The sequence below is a fragment of the Oncorhynchus clarkii genome, chromosome 12, assembly GCF_045791955.1.
Source record: "Oncorhynchus clarkii lewisi isolate Uvic-CL-2024 chromosome 12, UVic_Ocla_1.0, whole genome shotgun sequence".
In the NCBI taxonomy this organism is placed as follows: domain Eukaryota; kingdom Metazoa; phylum Chordata; class Actinopteri; order Salmoniformes; family Salmonidae; genus Oncorhynchus; species Oncorhynchus clarkii.
The window spans coordinates 57,492,463-57,508,017 of NC_092158.1; the positions used below are offsets into that span (position 1 = coordinate 57,492,463).

The 15,555-nt window shown below is 40.7% G+C and overlaps 1 protein-coding gene across 1 annotated transcript; it reads left to right on the forward strand.

Annotated features, from left to right (window-relative positions):
* Nucleotides 1-6,932: 6,932 nt before the first annotated feature.
* Nucleotides 6,933-15,322, forward strand: LOC139420857 (ubiquitin-conjugating enzyme E2 G1). The gene is made up of 6 exons (XM_071171219.1): nt 6,933-7,165; nt 10,397-10,499; nt 12,591-12,688; nt 12,938-13,116; nt 13,579-13,702; nt 13,934-15,322. The coding sequence occupies exons 1-5, from the start codon at nt 7,120-7,122 to the stop codon at nt 13,663-13,665; spliced, it is 513 nt and encodes a 170-aa protein (XP_071027320.1). The 5' UTR covers nt 6,933-7,119; the 3' UTR covers nt 13,666-13,702; nt 13,934-15,322.
* The last annotated feature ends 233 nt before the right edge of the window (nt 15,323-15,555 follow it).

Below are 15,555 nucleotides of genomic sequence, written 5' to 3' on the forward strand. Positions count from 1 at the left end.
GTATTGCAATGAATTGTAAATTACAGTGTTACTGCTCCCAGCAGGTAAGGGCTTCCGGTATCTCCTAGGAGATGACAGACCATGATTTGCAGAGCTTCAGCTTCAGCTGAGAGGAAATACATGCAGGTGAACCCAGTGACTTATAATTACACTGCAATATACACTCAATGGATAGTTTATCAGGTACACCCATTTAGTACTGGGTCGCACCCCTCTTTACCTCCAGAACGTCCTGAATTATTTGGGGCATGGACACATTGTTCCATTGGTATAAAGGGACCTAACGTGTGCCAGGAAAACATTCCCCACACCCTTACACCACCGCCACCAGCCTGTACCGTTGACACCTGGCAGAATGGGACCATGGACTCATGCTGCTTACTCCAAATCCTGACTCTGCCATCAGCATGATGCAACAGGAACCGGGATTCGTTGGACCAGGCAATGTTTTTCCACTCCTCAGTTGTCCAGTGTTGGTGATTGCATGCCCACTGGAGCTGCTTCTTCTCGCTTTTAGCTGATAGGAGTGTAACCCGGTGTGGTCGTCTGCTGCAATAGCCCATCCATGACAAGGACAGACGAGTTGTGCATTCCGATAACTATATATTTGTAGATATCCAGTTGGATAAACACACCAAACAGCCTACCTGACTGCTCGGAGGCATCCGCATGGTCCTAAAGCACATCGTTTGGTGTCACATTCAAATGATAAAACTGGGTGGGGGGCCAAAATCAATATTTCAAAATGTGGCCCCTGCAAGAACTTATGGCTTACTCACTGATACTGACTGGTTAATGCATTTTGATATCGTGTGACTCTTCAAATTGCAGTGAATCAAACTCACCAGGAGGATATCAGCTAGAATGGCCCAGTTCATTGATAATATAGGCTCCCTCAATGAACCCTTGAGCAAAATTAGACATTTACAGGCATCAAAAACAACATATGGTCAACATAATGCTTGTTCAAATGTGTTTTACTAAGCAGCTCCTAATGAGAGCAAGATGAGAGCATCAATCAATCAAATGAAGACCCTAAAGAGCAAACGAAAAAACACATTTCATACATAAGTGGCAGTAATCAAATCAAATCAAATTTTATTGGTCACATGGTTAGCAGATGTTAATGCGAGTGTAGCGAAATGCTTGTGCTTCTAGTTCCGACGTGCAGTAATATCTAACAAGTAATCTAACAATTTCACAACAACTACCTTATACACACAAGTGTAAAGGAATGAAAAAGAATATGTACATACTATATACATATATGGATGGTCGTGCGGCATAGGCAAGATGCAGTAGATGGTATAGAGTACAGTATATACATATGATATGAGTAATGTAGGGTATGTAAACATTATATAAAGTGGCATTGTTTAAAGTGACTAGTGTGGGGCCCCAGTGTTGAGGATCAGCAGCGTGGAGATGTTGTTTCCTACTCTCACCACCTGGGGGCGGCCTGTCAGAAAGTTCAGGACCCAGTTGCACGGGGCAGGGTCGAGACCCAGGGTCGAGACCCAGGGTCTCTAGCTTAATGATGAGTTTGGAGGGTACAATGGTGTTAAATACTGAGCTGTAATCGATGAACAGCATTCTTACATAGTTATTCCTCTTGTCCAGATGGGTTAGGGCAGTGTGCAGTGTGATTGTGATTGCATCGTCTGTGAACCTATTGGGACGGTAACTCAAATTGGAGTGGGTCTAGGGTGTCAGGTAGGGTGGAGGTAATATGATCCTTGACCAGTCTCTCAAAGCACTTCATGATGACGGAAGTGAGTGCTACGGGGAAATAGTCGTTTAGCTCAGTTACCTTAGCTTTCTTGGGAACATGAACAATGGTGGCCCTCTTGGAGCATATGGGAACAGCAGACTGGGATAGGGATTGATATGTCCGTAAACACACCAGCCAGCTGGTCTGCGCATGCTCTGAGGACGTGGCTAGGGATGCTATCTGGGCCGGCAGCCTTGCGAGGGTTAACACGTTTGCTGCAGTGACGGAGAGCCCTCAGTGGCACTGTATTGTCCTCAAAGCGAGAAAGCAGTTGTTTAGTTTGTCTGGGAGCAAGACTTTGATGTCCGTAACGGGGCCGCTTTTCTTTTTGTGAGTAGTAATTGACTGTAGACCCTGCCACATACGTCTCGTACCTGAGCCGTTGAATTGCAACTTTACTTTGTCTCCATACTGATGCTTAGCTTATTTGATTGCCTTGCGGAGGGAATAGCTACACTGTTTGTATTTGGTCATGTTTCTGGTCACCTTGCCATGATTAAAAGCAGTGGTTCGCGCTTTCAGTATTGCGCGAATGCTGCCATCAATCCACGGTTTCTGTTTGGGGAAGGTTTTAATAGTCACCGTGGGTACAACATCACTGATGCACTTGCTAATAAACTCGCTCACTGAATCAGCGAATACATCAATGTTGTTGTCTGAGGCTATCCGGAACATATCCCAGTCCATGTGATCGAAGCAATCTTGAAGCGTGGAATCAGATTGGTCGGACCAGCATTGAACAGACCTGAGCACAAGCGTTTCCTGTTTTAGTTTCTGTCTATAGGCTGGGATCAACAAAATGGACTCTGTGGTCAGATTTTCCGAAAGGAGGGAGAGGGAGGGCTTTGTATGCTTCGCGGAAGTTAGAGTAACAATGATCCAGAATGCTTCCAGCCTGGGTCGCGCATTCGATATGCTGATAAAATTAAGGGAGCCTTGTTTTCAGATTAGTTTTGTTGAAATCCCCAACTACAATAAATGGAGGTTATGTGGTTTCCAGTTTACATTAAGTCCAAGGGCCGTTGAGGTGTCTGCTTGGGGGGGATATACACGGCTGTGATTATAATCTAAGATAATTATCTTAGTAGATAGCACACATGACCAACATCCACGAACATCTTACCAGTTGTGCCACAAGAATAGCTAGCTATTAGGCAGCATAAGTGGGAACCCTTCAGGCTGGTTCCTTGGAAGTTGTGGGAATGTATGTTTTAGGTTTGACATTGTTTGTGGGAATGAAGCCATACCGGTATAGCCAGACCGGTATAACAGAACGTTTTTTTAAAAACATTATGAGAACAGAAGGGAACATTTAGCCTGTTCTGGAAGTGCTTATTTTTAGTTTGCAGGGAGGTGCTGCGAATGTTTTAGTCTGGTTCCTTGAAAGTTTTCCTGGGAGGTTTTATTAACGCTGAGAAGGGAAATCATAGGTTATTTGGAGGTTTTTGAATAACTTCCTGAAAACGTTCACTGAATGTTTCAGTAAGACTTTTAATAACATGGCTAGCTTTTTTGAGGTTAACTTTACAGACAGGAATATTTAGCAGATGCTCTTATTCAGACTGACCTACAGGATAGTGCATATGTTTTCATACTGGTCCCCCGTGAGAATCAAACCCATAAACCTGGCATTACAAGCACCATGCTCAACCAACTGAGCCACATGGAAATACATTTCCTAAGCCATTAATCAGGCAGACACATTTCTTTTTTTTTTATCGTGACCTAGAGTCAGTGATATGAAAATTTGTGAAATTAGTCCACTGCACCACCAGGATGGAGCTAGCTAACCATGTTTATTTACGCATACAAAGCTGTTCATTTTAGTCTATTCAAACAGACCTCATTTCAAAGGAAACAAGCACTCATTAGATCAGGTGTGGCCAATTAGTGATTGACAAACATGAACACACTTAACAAGATAGAGAATAAAAGGAGTTTTGTTGATGCTGAGAAAATAATGTATATGTTTTTAAATAACATTCTTAGAACGTTCTCTGAACGTTACTAAAGTTTTGTTGTGGTTTTTACAGAACGTTTTCTTAATGTTCTGAGAACAGAATTTAAAGAACTTACTGATGTAATGTGTAAAAAAATATATATTTTTACATTCCTAGAATGCCAGGAACTGGAAGTTCTGAGAACATTGTTTTCAGTCACACCTTTTTTTTTATTACTTTCCCAGAATGTAGAAAAATATAAAATGAAATCCAATTTTATGTCACATGCACCGAATACAACTGTGAAATGCTTCCTTATGAGACTTTCTCAATAATGCAGAGTTTAAAGATAATAATAAAATAGTAACACGATGAGGAATAAAATAAATACTCAAGAACAGATTAATGTGCAGAGGAATGAGGTATTTGAGGTAGATATGTCCATGAAGGGAAGGTAAAGTGACTAGGCATCAGGATAGATAATAATAAGAGTAAAATAAAGAACAGAGTAGCAGCAGCAAATGATGAGTGTAAAAGTGTGTGTGCATGTAGTCTATGTGTGTGGGTTTTGTGTGGGAGTGTCAATGTAGTGTGTGTGAGTGAGTGTGCATATAGTGTAGTCTAGTGAGTGTGCGTAGGGTCAGTGCAAGATAGAGTCAGTGCAGATAGTTTGGGTACCATTAATTGACTATTTAGCAGCCTGGCTTTTTAGCGGTCTTATGGCTTGAGGGTAGAAGCTGTCTCGGAGTCTGTTGTTCCGAGAGCAAATGCTCCTTTGGCTGGATTGTAGCAGAGTGAACAATCTATGGATTGGGTGGCTGAAGTCTTTGGCAATTTTTCGGGCCTTCCTCTGACGCCGTCTGATATAGAGGTTCTGGATGGCAGAGAGCTCGGCCCCACCACCCTCTGTCCTCACCACCCTCTGTAGCACTTAGCGGCCAAGGACGATGCATTTGCTATATCAAGCGGTGATGCAGCTAGTCAAGATGCCAACTATGGTGCAGCTGCAGAACTTTTTGAGGATCCAAGAGCCATGCCAAATCTTTTCAGCCTGGGTGTGTGTGGACCATGTTAAGTTCTTAGTAATATGGAGGGAGGGGTTCAGTACCAGGGGGGGGGGGGGTGCATGTGTCCTAAAAACAAATGCACCCCCCTCCCCAATGTATTTTTTTCTCTCTTCACATTACCCTCCCCTTGTACTGTAAAAACAATTGCATAACCTTCCTCCCACAGAATTAACTCTAAATAATGTTCACAACCACAAATAACAATAACTGTAGCAACCCTGTGTTTATAAACGTGAATATCGACTTTGCCACTTCAACATGCTTTTGTAGCACTGTCGATGCCACGCAGGGCTACTGGCCAGAACGTTGAGGGTTTGCTGACCACCACGAACAAGCACACTTTTCCTGCCTGTTTCATTAGTTCAAAGTTGAAAATCAGATTTTTTTACATTTTCATAACATATTTATAATTCTTTAATATTTTTGCAACAAATTTTCCACCAACAGGTTTCTGCGCCAGTGCACCACACAACCAATAAACAAGCATTCCAACTTTTGGCACCTCAATATCATGGTTTGTGTTTTTAACACCACCATAAATAGACCATGTCAATCTTGACAGACAGAAAATACATCCCTCCCTACCTTATAGGCCTACCCAGTAATGAAGGCTTGGCTTGACAATCTCTGAATGTCATTAACGTTTTTGGTATTTTGCAACAGATGTCTCCTTCCATAAATCCAATGGCCGCTGCACAGTTTGGATTGATTGATTGATTTGATTTGTCAGTTAAAAAACATACATTTACACACAGCACAAAATATTATTTTAAGTGACTAGGATTCCACAATAAAGGCGGGGACTTAATCACAGCACAGTTGCATCACAACACAGTTGAAAAATATATGGCAAAAATAAATCCAAAATGGATGATGTTGAGAGATAGATGGGAGGGGTTGAATGGAGCTGAAGGGTGGGACTAATAACAAGATAACCAATGTAAAACATACGGGGTGTGTAAAATGTATATAGGTTCAGAAATGTTGTGAAATAGCACAGTTATAAATAGAAATCAAACTGGATGGACATCAGAAATAGAGGAAGGACTAAAAACAAACAAAATATAACTATTGTCAAATAGATTGTGTCTGTAATATGTGTATAAAATGTGTAAACTAAAGTTAGAACCCTAAGTGTTTATTAGTTTACTCCAATTGGGGGAAGGGTGGTAGGGTTTGCGGGGATATTCTTTTAAAAGTATGTATATCTATATGGGTATGTGTATGTATATATGTGTATAAGTATGCATATGTGTATGTATAAGGATATATATATATTTACCCCCAAAATATATGGGGGTTTGGAAATGATGTAGACAATTACATTGATGGAAGCAACGATCTTTCTGCAATATTAAGCTGATCCACCCCTTAAAAGAAGTAAACTAAATAAATAAATAAAATAAAAATAAATAAAGGCTGGGACTTATTTCCATTGTGGCCCCTATTTTTTACATTAGAAAATAAGTGGCTTCCATCTGGCCACTAACATAAAGGCATGATTGGTGGAGTGCTGCAGAGATGGTTGTCCTTCCAGAAGGTTATACCATCTCCACAGAGGAACTCTGGAGCTCTGTCAGAGTGAACATTGGGTTCTTGGTCACCACCCTGACAGCCAATTTAGTGATTCATACATTGTGCAATGATGTGTCTTATAATGGCATCCACTAGTTAATCTGCACCCCTACTTCCCGCAGCTATGTTCAGGGGATGTAGTATTTAATTATGTATTTTGTTTCCTTAGGGAGACAATATTGGGTAGGATTTAGACTTTCACTGTCTCCGGTCCACACTCCAGTCCAGCTGGCAGGTGTAATACACTTTAAAGCTAATTGCCAACCACCATATAAAATCCACAGAAGAAGAAGAAGACGAAGAAGATCAGGGCTGTGCACAGACCATTCAGTAGGGCAGTTCTCGATCAGGGGGTACACAGACCTTTCAGGGGGCAGGTGCTCAAACTGAAACATAATTCACATCTCAAAAAGTACAACATATACACTGCCTCTAGTGAGCATTTTTACTTTTTTGAGCATTGAAGTGTTGCAACTGTGGTGAAAATTAGGTTGTCAAAGTCAGGGCCGTCCAGAGGATTTCATATGCAGAGGCTGTCAAAATTCCACCGAAGAAGAAGGTGATGTCACAAGTGCTGTTGCGCGTACTGATAATTGCCTTCACGCGGCTTTACTGTTTTTTTTAGTGCGCATGTGCCCCAAAATGAGAATGTTGAGCAAAACAGACTAGAAAAAAAAGCACTGGCATTATTTATTGAAAGTTGCTAGCTAATTCTCTCACCTCACAATATTAGCTAGCTAACATTTTAAAATCCAAATTGTAAAACATGACGGAGCCTCAGGCAGCACTGTTACTCAGGAGACAGCTGGCAGGTAATTTATAAACTGGTGGCTAACGTAGCCGGCTAACGCGCTGATTGCTTGTCGGGTTGCTATGCTAGCGAGCGAACGTTAACTAACTAATCTTTGTTTCGGGTTTTATATACTGTCATGTATGGACTATGGTGTGAAATGTCATCTTTTGATTACTTAATTTTGATAGTTTAATACAGTAAAGTAAGCCCACCAGTGGCAGCGAGCTAGGCAGTTACGAAGCTAGCTACAGACAGTTGATATAGGACACTTTTGTATCTATGTTTCCACAAAGTTTCAGTTGATAAAATAGTTTGATGGCTAGCCATCTAACGCTAGATGTATATTTGTCATGTTTTAGGAACGTCTACATTGGTTTTGTTCTGTGGACGCGAAACGATTCACCGGTAGCTTACTAATTAACGTTTGTTACCCCTTTGTTTTGGACGTCTGGCTAACATAAGTGGACACATGTCAACTGTAGCCATTGATGCACAATTGTCAGGTCTTTATATTAACGTTGGCGAAGACGGAGCGGTGAGTTTAACTGAACCAGCCGTTAACTAAATGTGTTCAATCTGTTAAGTAACGTTATTTGACTTGTGCCACGATAGTCCATATTTTTTTACGAAATTGAATCCATACAGGGGACCTTTGGAGGAAGGACTTTGAAATATGACCGTTGAATCGCAAATCATGATTGAGAAAAATAATTGAAGTTGAATTGAAGTTGGAACATTTGTGCTCTCGAGAGGCGCAGTGGTCTAAGACCCTGCATCTCAGTGCAAGACGCGTCACTGCAGTACCTGGTTCGAATCCAGGCTGCATCACATCCGGCTGTGATTGAGAGTCCCGTAGGGTGGCACCGGGGAAGGTCGTTATTGTAAATAAAAATGTGTTCTGAACTGGCTTGCCTAATTAAATAAAAGTTACATTTGTGGCATTTTGGCTTTACCCAGGCATCCTTTTAAACGGCCACATCCAGATGATGACCAGAGTTTACCCATGACGTTGCACAACTATGTAAATTAATAAGTCATCGTTTTAGTCAAGGTATGATATTTGGGCTTGAAGTGACAAATCCGAACTGCCGACTTCGTGAAAATCTGTGTGTGATATCTTTTCCTATGATATGACATACAAATTATTTTCAACTTGTTTCGTTTAAGGGCTGGGTCTTATTTGAATGTTACCACCTGCATTGGTAAAGGCAATTAGGCATTGTTAATGTTGTAAATAACTATTGTAGCTGATTTTGTACGCTTATGTAGATATTCAATTCATTGGCCCATTATCAGCAACCATCACTCCTGTGTTCCAATGGCACGTTGTGTTAGCTAATCCAAGTTTATCATTTGAAAAGGCTAATTGATCATTACAAAACCCTTTTGCATTTATGTTAGTAAAGCTGAAAACTGTTGTTCTGATTAAAGAAGTAATAAAACTGGCCTTCTTTAGACTAGTTGAGTATATGGAGCATCAGCATTTGTGGGTTTCATTACAGACTCAAAATGGCCAGAAACAAAGAACTTTCTTCTGAAACTTGTCAGTCTATTCTTGTTCTGAGAAATGAAGGCTATTCCATGTGAGAAATTGCCAAGAAACTGAAGATCTGGTACACCACGGTACTACTCCCTTCACAGCGCAAACTGTCTCTAATCAGAATAGACTAGAATGAGGAGTGGGAGGCCCCGGTGCACAACTGAGCAAGAGGACAAGTACATTAGTCTAGTTTGAGAAACAGACACCTCACAAGTCTTCAACTGGCAGCTTCATTAAATAGTACCCGCAAAACTCCAGTCTCAACATCAACAGTGATGTCGACTCCGGGATGCTGGCCTTCTAGGCAGAGTTACGCTGTCCAGTGTCTGTTCTTTTGCCGATCTTAATATATATATTTTTTGGCCAGTCTGAGATATGGCTTTTTCTAAATCAATTTCCCCAGACATCTCCTGATGTGGTTTAAATGTTGTTGCGGAATTAGCACATCCCATTTAGTTTTTTTTCTATTATACCAGGTGTAATGCTGAGTGAGAGAACCTGAAAAATAGAAGGAAACGAAAACTTAGAAAAGCAAAGTGGAGAAAACGGAATTTGGGGGGGAAAAACGGAATCAGGCAGAACATAAAACAGATTTTACAGGACCCTATTATTGCGGCTCCTTGCCAAGTTCTCAGCGCAGGGAGAACACCTCCTTCTAAAGCCCTATGTGGCTGTGTCCCAGAGGCCTTTCTTGGTACCTGACGCTTTGTTTCTCAAAAGGGGAAGCCTTGAGATTCACACATTCCATGAACTCTCTGAACCTATGACCTCCTTGACAATGTTCCTCTGGATTGATTACTGGTCATGTGACTTAAAAGCGCCACTCGTATTTACCAGTTTCTCTTTTGCATTGGCACACTTTCAATGCCTCCAAATTCTGGAGTACTTAGAATTTAACTAGATTAACTTGATCTGGTCTATGCAAAATAATGAAACATTTGCTTGAATAAATGTGTTGAAGTGATTTTAAAAGTAACTATGAAAATCTAAACGCACTCTTCAGGGTTGCTGTTGAAAGGGTGTGTAACCTACTACTGCAGTAGCCATTTAACTCCTCACTCACCCCCATCAACAGCAGAAGTGGTCACTCACCTCCATCAGCAGCAGTAGTGGTCACTGCTCCTGTGCTTTGAGTTAGAGGTTGAGTTGCACAAGGCCTAATCAAGTTAGTGAATATTTGCTTCCCAATGCTTCACCAATTACTTATACAGTTAGAGGTGCATTATTGGGACCATTCACATGTCTCTTTTAGTAGACTTCATTTTTTAAATGGTTGTTTCGAGAGGAAATGAAATAGTTGGAAACCACACGCAGTTGATTCTTTTAGGACCAGAGCCCATGGTGTGACAGATGGGTGCAGTCCTTTGACTGTGCTGCTGTTTTAGCACAGCAGGGGACTGGCTGCCAGAGTGACAGCACATTTAAACCACATTGCACTTTTGTGTTAGCAGTTTGAGTTGTTTAAATTGCTACTTAATAATAGGGAGACAAATTATTTAAAGGTCAACAGATTTATGTTCACAGAGAGGAACATTTAAATCTGAGTACTGAATCCAGCATTCCAACACAACTGATTTGAGAGATGTACTTCTTACTTAATTGACTGGATGAAGTTCAAGAGTCAAATATCACAATAGAGCCATTTATTTTTGTATATTTATTTCTGATGAAAACCAAATGATGTTAAAATGTTTTCTCTTTATTTACCAGAGCTGAATAAGAACCCAGTGGAAGGATTCTCAGCAGGCTTGATAGACGATAATGACCTCTACAGATGGGAAGTCTTAATCATCGGCCCACCAGACACATGCTAGTAAGTCTGCCAGTACAGTTCCACTCTGATTTTGCTATGTGGGTGGATTGATAAGCCAGCTGGGGAGTATGTGGATGTGAGGAGGAATTTGCTATTTGTCATATACAGCAGTTGTCCGTTCATGTAAAGATTTTGGGATCTTTTCAACTATTTTACAATTGAACGTTTAAATGAAATTGTGATCAGAAAAAAAATACTATTTTTTGCTACTTTATTAACTGGTACTGTGCGGTATGCATCTGTGAATGATGAGGGGACCAGGGAGGGGGAGAGAGGGCAACCAAGTTGATTTGTGCTGGTAGATTACCTTATTGCTAGTTATTTATCATCTCATCTGATTACATAGTATTTTGTCTTTGACTGCATCAAACTGAGAGAAACTAGCTAGCTAACGTCAGCTAGACTAATTAAAACGACATAACTATAACTGTCCCCTTCCAACTCCAGCATAGAATATACCATTTTCTCTAGAACATCTGCAATGTTCTTTATTTTTTATTTCACCTTTATTTAACCATGTAGTCCAGTTGAGAACAAGTTCTCATTTACAACTGCGACCTGGCCAAGATAAAGCAAAGCAGTGCGACAAAAACAACAACACAGAGTTACACATGGGATAAACGAACGTACAGTCAATAACGCAATAGAAAAAATCTGTATACATTGTGTGCCTGTAAAGTAAGGCAATAAATAGGCAATAGTGGGGAAGTAATTACAATTTAGCAATTAACACTGGAGTGATAGATATGCAGATGAGGATGTGCAAGTAGAAATACTGGTGTGCAAAAGAGACGAAAAAAACAAATATGGGGATTAGGTAGGTAGTTGGTTGGATGGGCTATTTACAGATGGGCTGTGTACAGCTGCAGCGATCGGTAAGCTGCTCTGACAGCCGATGCTTGAAGTTAGTGAGAGATATATAAGTCTCCAACTTCAATGATTTTTGTGATTCGTTCCAGTCATTGCCAGCAGAGAACTGGAAAGAAAGCGGCCAAAGAGGTGTTGGCTTTGGGGATGACCAGTGAAATATACCTGCTGGAGCGTGTGCTACGGGTGGGTGTTGCTATGGTGTCCAGTGAGCTGAGATAAGGCGGAGCATTACCTAGCAAAGACTTATAGAGCCAGTAGGTTTGGCGACAAATATGTAGCAAGGACCAGCCAACGAGAGCATTCAGGTCGCAATGGTGGATAGTATATGGGGCTTTGGTGACAAAACGGATGGCACTGTGATGGACTGCATCCAGTATACCTGCTGGAGCGTGTGCTACGGGTGGGTGTTGCTATGGTGTCCAGTGAGCTGAGATAAGGCGGAGCATTACCTAGCAAAGACTTATAGAGCCAGTAGGTTTGGCGACAAATATGTAGCAAGGACCAGCCAACGAGAGCATTCAGGTCGCAATGGTGGATAGTATATGGGGCTTTGGTGACAAAACGGATGGCACTGTGATGGACTGCATCCAGTTTGCTGAGTACAGTGTTGGAGGCTATTTTGTAAATGACATCGCCAAAGTCAAGGATCAGCAGGATAGTCAGGCTTTGTTGCGAAATAGGAAGCTGACTCTAGATTTAATTTTGGAATGGAGATGCTTAATATGAGTCTGGAAGGAGAGTTTAGTCTTGCCAGACACCTAGGTATTTATAGTTGTCCACATATTCTAAGTCGGAACCATCCAGAGTAGTGATGCTAGGCGGGCAGGCAGGTGCGGGCAGCGATCGGTTGAAGAGCATGCATTTAGTTTTACTAGCGTTTAAGAGCGGTTGGAAGCCATTGACACTTGTTTAGAGGTTTGTTAACAGTGTCCAAAGAAGGGCCAGATGTATACAGAATGGTGTCGTCTGCATAGAGGTGGATCAAAGAATCACCCTCAGCAAGAGCGACATCATTGATATATACAGAGAAAAGAGTTGGCCTTAGAATTGAACCCAGTGGCACCCCCATAGAGGCTGCCAGAGGTCTGGACAAAATGTGATCATCACGTGGAATTATAAATGTTTCTTTAATTGCTGTTTAAACGTTAGACTTTTTCCATTTGTCACATATTCCAACCCCTGATATTTGACTATAATGAACCATATTTCTCTCTGTCACAGTGAAGGCGGTGTGTTTAAAGCACATCTCACGTTTCCCAAGGACTACCCTCTCAGGCCACCTAAAATGAAATTTATCACAGATTTATGGCACCCTAATGGTAAGTATGAGTGTATTGCACTGGGTTTGTTTTCTCTTGAAATTATTTGCACTATTTTTGTCTGTTTACTGTTGGGGAAATGTAGGCTATCCCTCAGGAGGATCAGTAGTGTTTCTCAGTAAAGTAATACTTTTTTGGAACCCACCAAAATCCCTTACTCTGGCAGTTATTTTCACACAGTTACATGCATGCACACAGAAATAAGAAAATAAATCTGTTCTAATTTCATGTCTCTTATCCTGTTTGCAGTTGACAAGAACGGTGACGTATGTATATCTATTTTGCACGAGCCTGGTGAAGATAAGTATGGCTATGAGAAGCCTGAGGAGCGCTGGCTGCCCATCCACACAGTGGAAACCATTATGATTAGTGTTATTTCCATGTTGGCGGACCCTAATGGAGACTCGCCTGCCAATGTAGACGCTGCAGTAAGTCTAATGTTCACCTGAGGGGCCAAATCAGGGGTTTGAGCTCACTCTGATTACGGTTCTTTATATATCGACAATCTGTGGATGGTTATTTAGGACAAAAGGAGTTAAAGGCCCAGTGCAGTCAAAAACATGATTTCCTGTGTTTTATATACATTTCCACACTGAGGTTATAATAATATTGTGAAAATGCTGATGATGCCCTTTTCGTGTAAGAGCTGTTTGAAAAGACCACCTGAAATTTCAACCTATTTTGGTGGGATGGAGTTTGGTACTTAATTGTTACCCAGAAATAATTTGATATTGAGTTTAAAACGACTGAATTGGACCTTTTTAATGGTATATTTCATCCTGTAGTGCACATAATTCTGAATGTTCCATGTTCCCAAGCATCATATTTGCCTTTGGAGAGCAAGAATCTTTAAACTAAAATGTTTTCCCCCTTCATTGTTCCCCCTGCAGAAAGAGTGGAGGGAAGACCGACATGGGGAATTCAAAAGGAAAGTGGCCCGTTGTGTAAGAAAGAGCCAAGAGACTGCCTTTGAGTGATTATTTATCAAGCGGCTTCTTGCTTCACTTTTTCAGGGTAAGTGTAGTGGACTTTTGCCCCTTGGATCTTTTACAAACCAAGTGTTGTGATTTTGAGGCGGTCCCAATGCTATTATATGGCATCTGAGTAACTTACTATACTGTTCACACTTCAAATTAAATATGTAGATGGTTCATTCATACCTGTTGAAGTATCTGAAAGTCTATGCCGGAAGTTTATTACAGTATATCCAATATGTGCTAAGTTGCCTGTTCTTGTCTTACACAGGTCTCCAATTGAGAAACAACATAGCAATGTTTTCCTGCACTCTACCACCCTATTGCATGGCTGGTCTTCATTGACTGTCAGAAACCGTCTGGCAACAATAGGCTGCAATAGAACATAACAGCTGTTACCAGATCCTGACTGAAAACCGCCAAGCAAGTGCCAACAACAAAGCAAAAGATGAATAACCAAGTTTTTTTTTTTTTTTTTTAAGTCTATGAACTGTATTTCAGGAAGATATTGTGAAGACCTGTATATAGCACAGACATAAAACTGGATAATATATAAATTGTCCCTATTCCATCCAGCAAGACACTTAGTACCAAATAAATAGCGTTTCTGTAGGTAGAATCTGAGTCCTATAGATTCGTATGTTTTTATTCCACTTCTTCAACATCTGCTCTAGTGTTCATGAGTTCAGTTCTGTTACAGGTTGCTTTGATGGACAGGAGGCCTTGTAGGGAGCAGAATGGTAAGAATGCAATGCTGTTGTAGAATCCCTCTATTGGAGGAGAGCTGCTTTGGTTCTAGAATGACCGAAATATCAGGCCGGATTTGCATTTATGGCAGATGGACATAAGGGTGCATTACACATACTGTAGCTTGCTTGTCATGTTGGGTTCATTCACCTCAGCACTTCAGGAAAAGTTGCTGTAAGTCAACATTTAACATATGAATAAGGTTATAAATGTAAGTCTTTATTTTGGATTTTAACACCACCCCCTACCATGATCCAATTTGTCAAGTTCAGGTGTGTTTCTTCGGAGATGGACATAACCATTACAAGTCATGCATGCACAAATTGAAGTCATACGTGTAAGTTTTTAATTAGTATTTTTTTCCAAAAAGTGCCTCCTATTAAATTGCTTGGCAATTGCCCCCTGTATTGAACCAGAGTTTCAGAAAAATATGAGAAAATTCTTAACACCCTGTAAGTTTGTACAACATCAGCACAATGTGTAATTCAAATATTGGTTACGTTTGGTTTAGCAATAACTTTCCCCTCTGTGTGGTGAACCGTCTTATTTTAAAAAATAAATAAAAAAATCTGATATTTGGGTGATGTGGAGACCTAATTTCTCCTGTATTCACCATGATAAAGGAGATGAATTGTGTTGTGTCCTAGGTAGGATTTGTTATGCATGCTTTTAACTTGAGGTTTTCTTGCTGGTAGTTTTGGGGTTTTGATTTAAAATGTGTGAAAGAGTGTGTGCCCGTGCCCTTTCTTCACCCTCTATTCCCCTGATCCTCGATTTTCCCATGGTTTATTATTTTATTCTGTCTGATGGACTATTGCAGTTTACTTGCCTAATGTACAAAGACAAAATACTGATGTATATTTTCTGTGTTATGTAGTAAGTTCTTCTAAAATAAGATTTATGTTCCCAATAATTGCTGGTGTTTTTTCTTTTTAATGAAATTCATATCCGCAGTGTTTTGTCATAGAATCAGGCATGATTGATACACACATCTTCTTTCCTAGCATGTCATTACCTGGTCCTGACCAAAGCTCCCTGCCTTTTATCATGTGGTGTCTGACCCCTAGGTGAAACATATCATGTACTTGTCATGCAACACATTACACTAGATTTAACTAGTGATAGGATACTGTCATTTGGCACAAA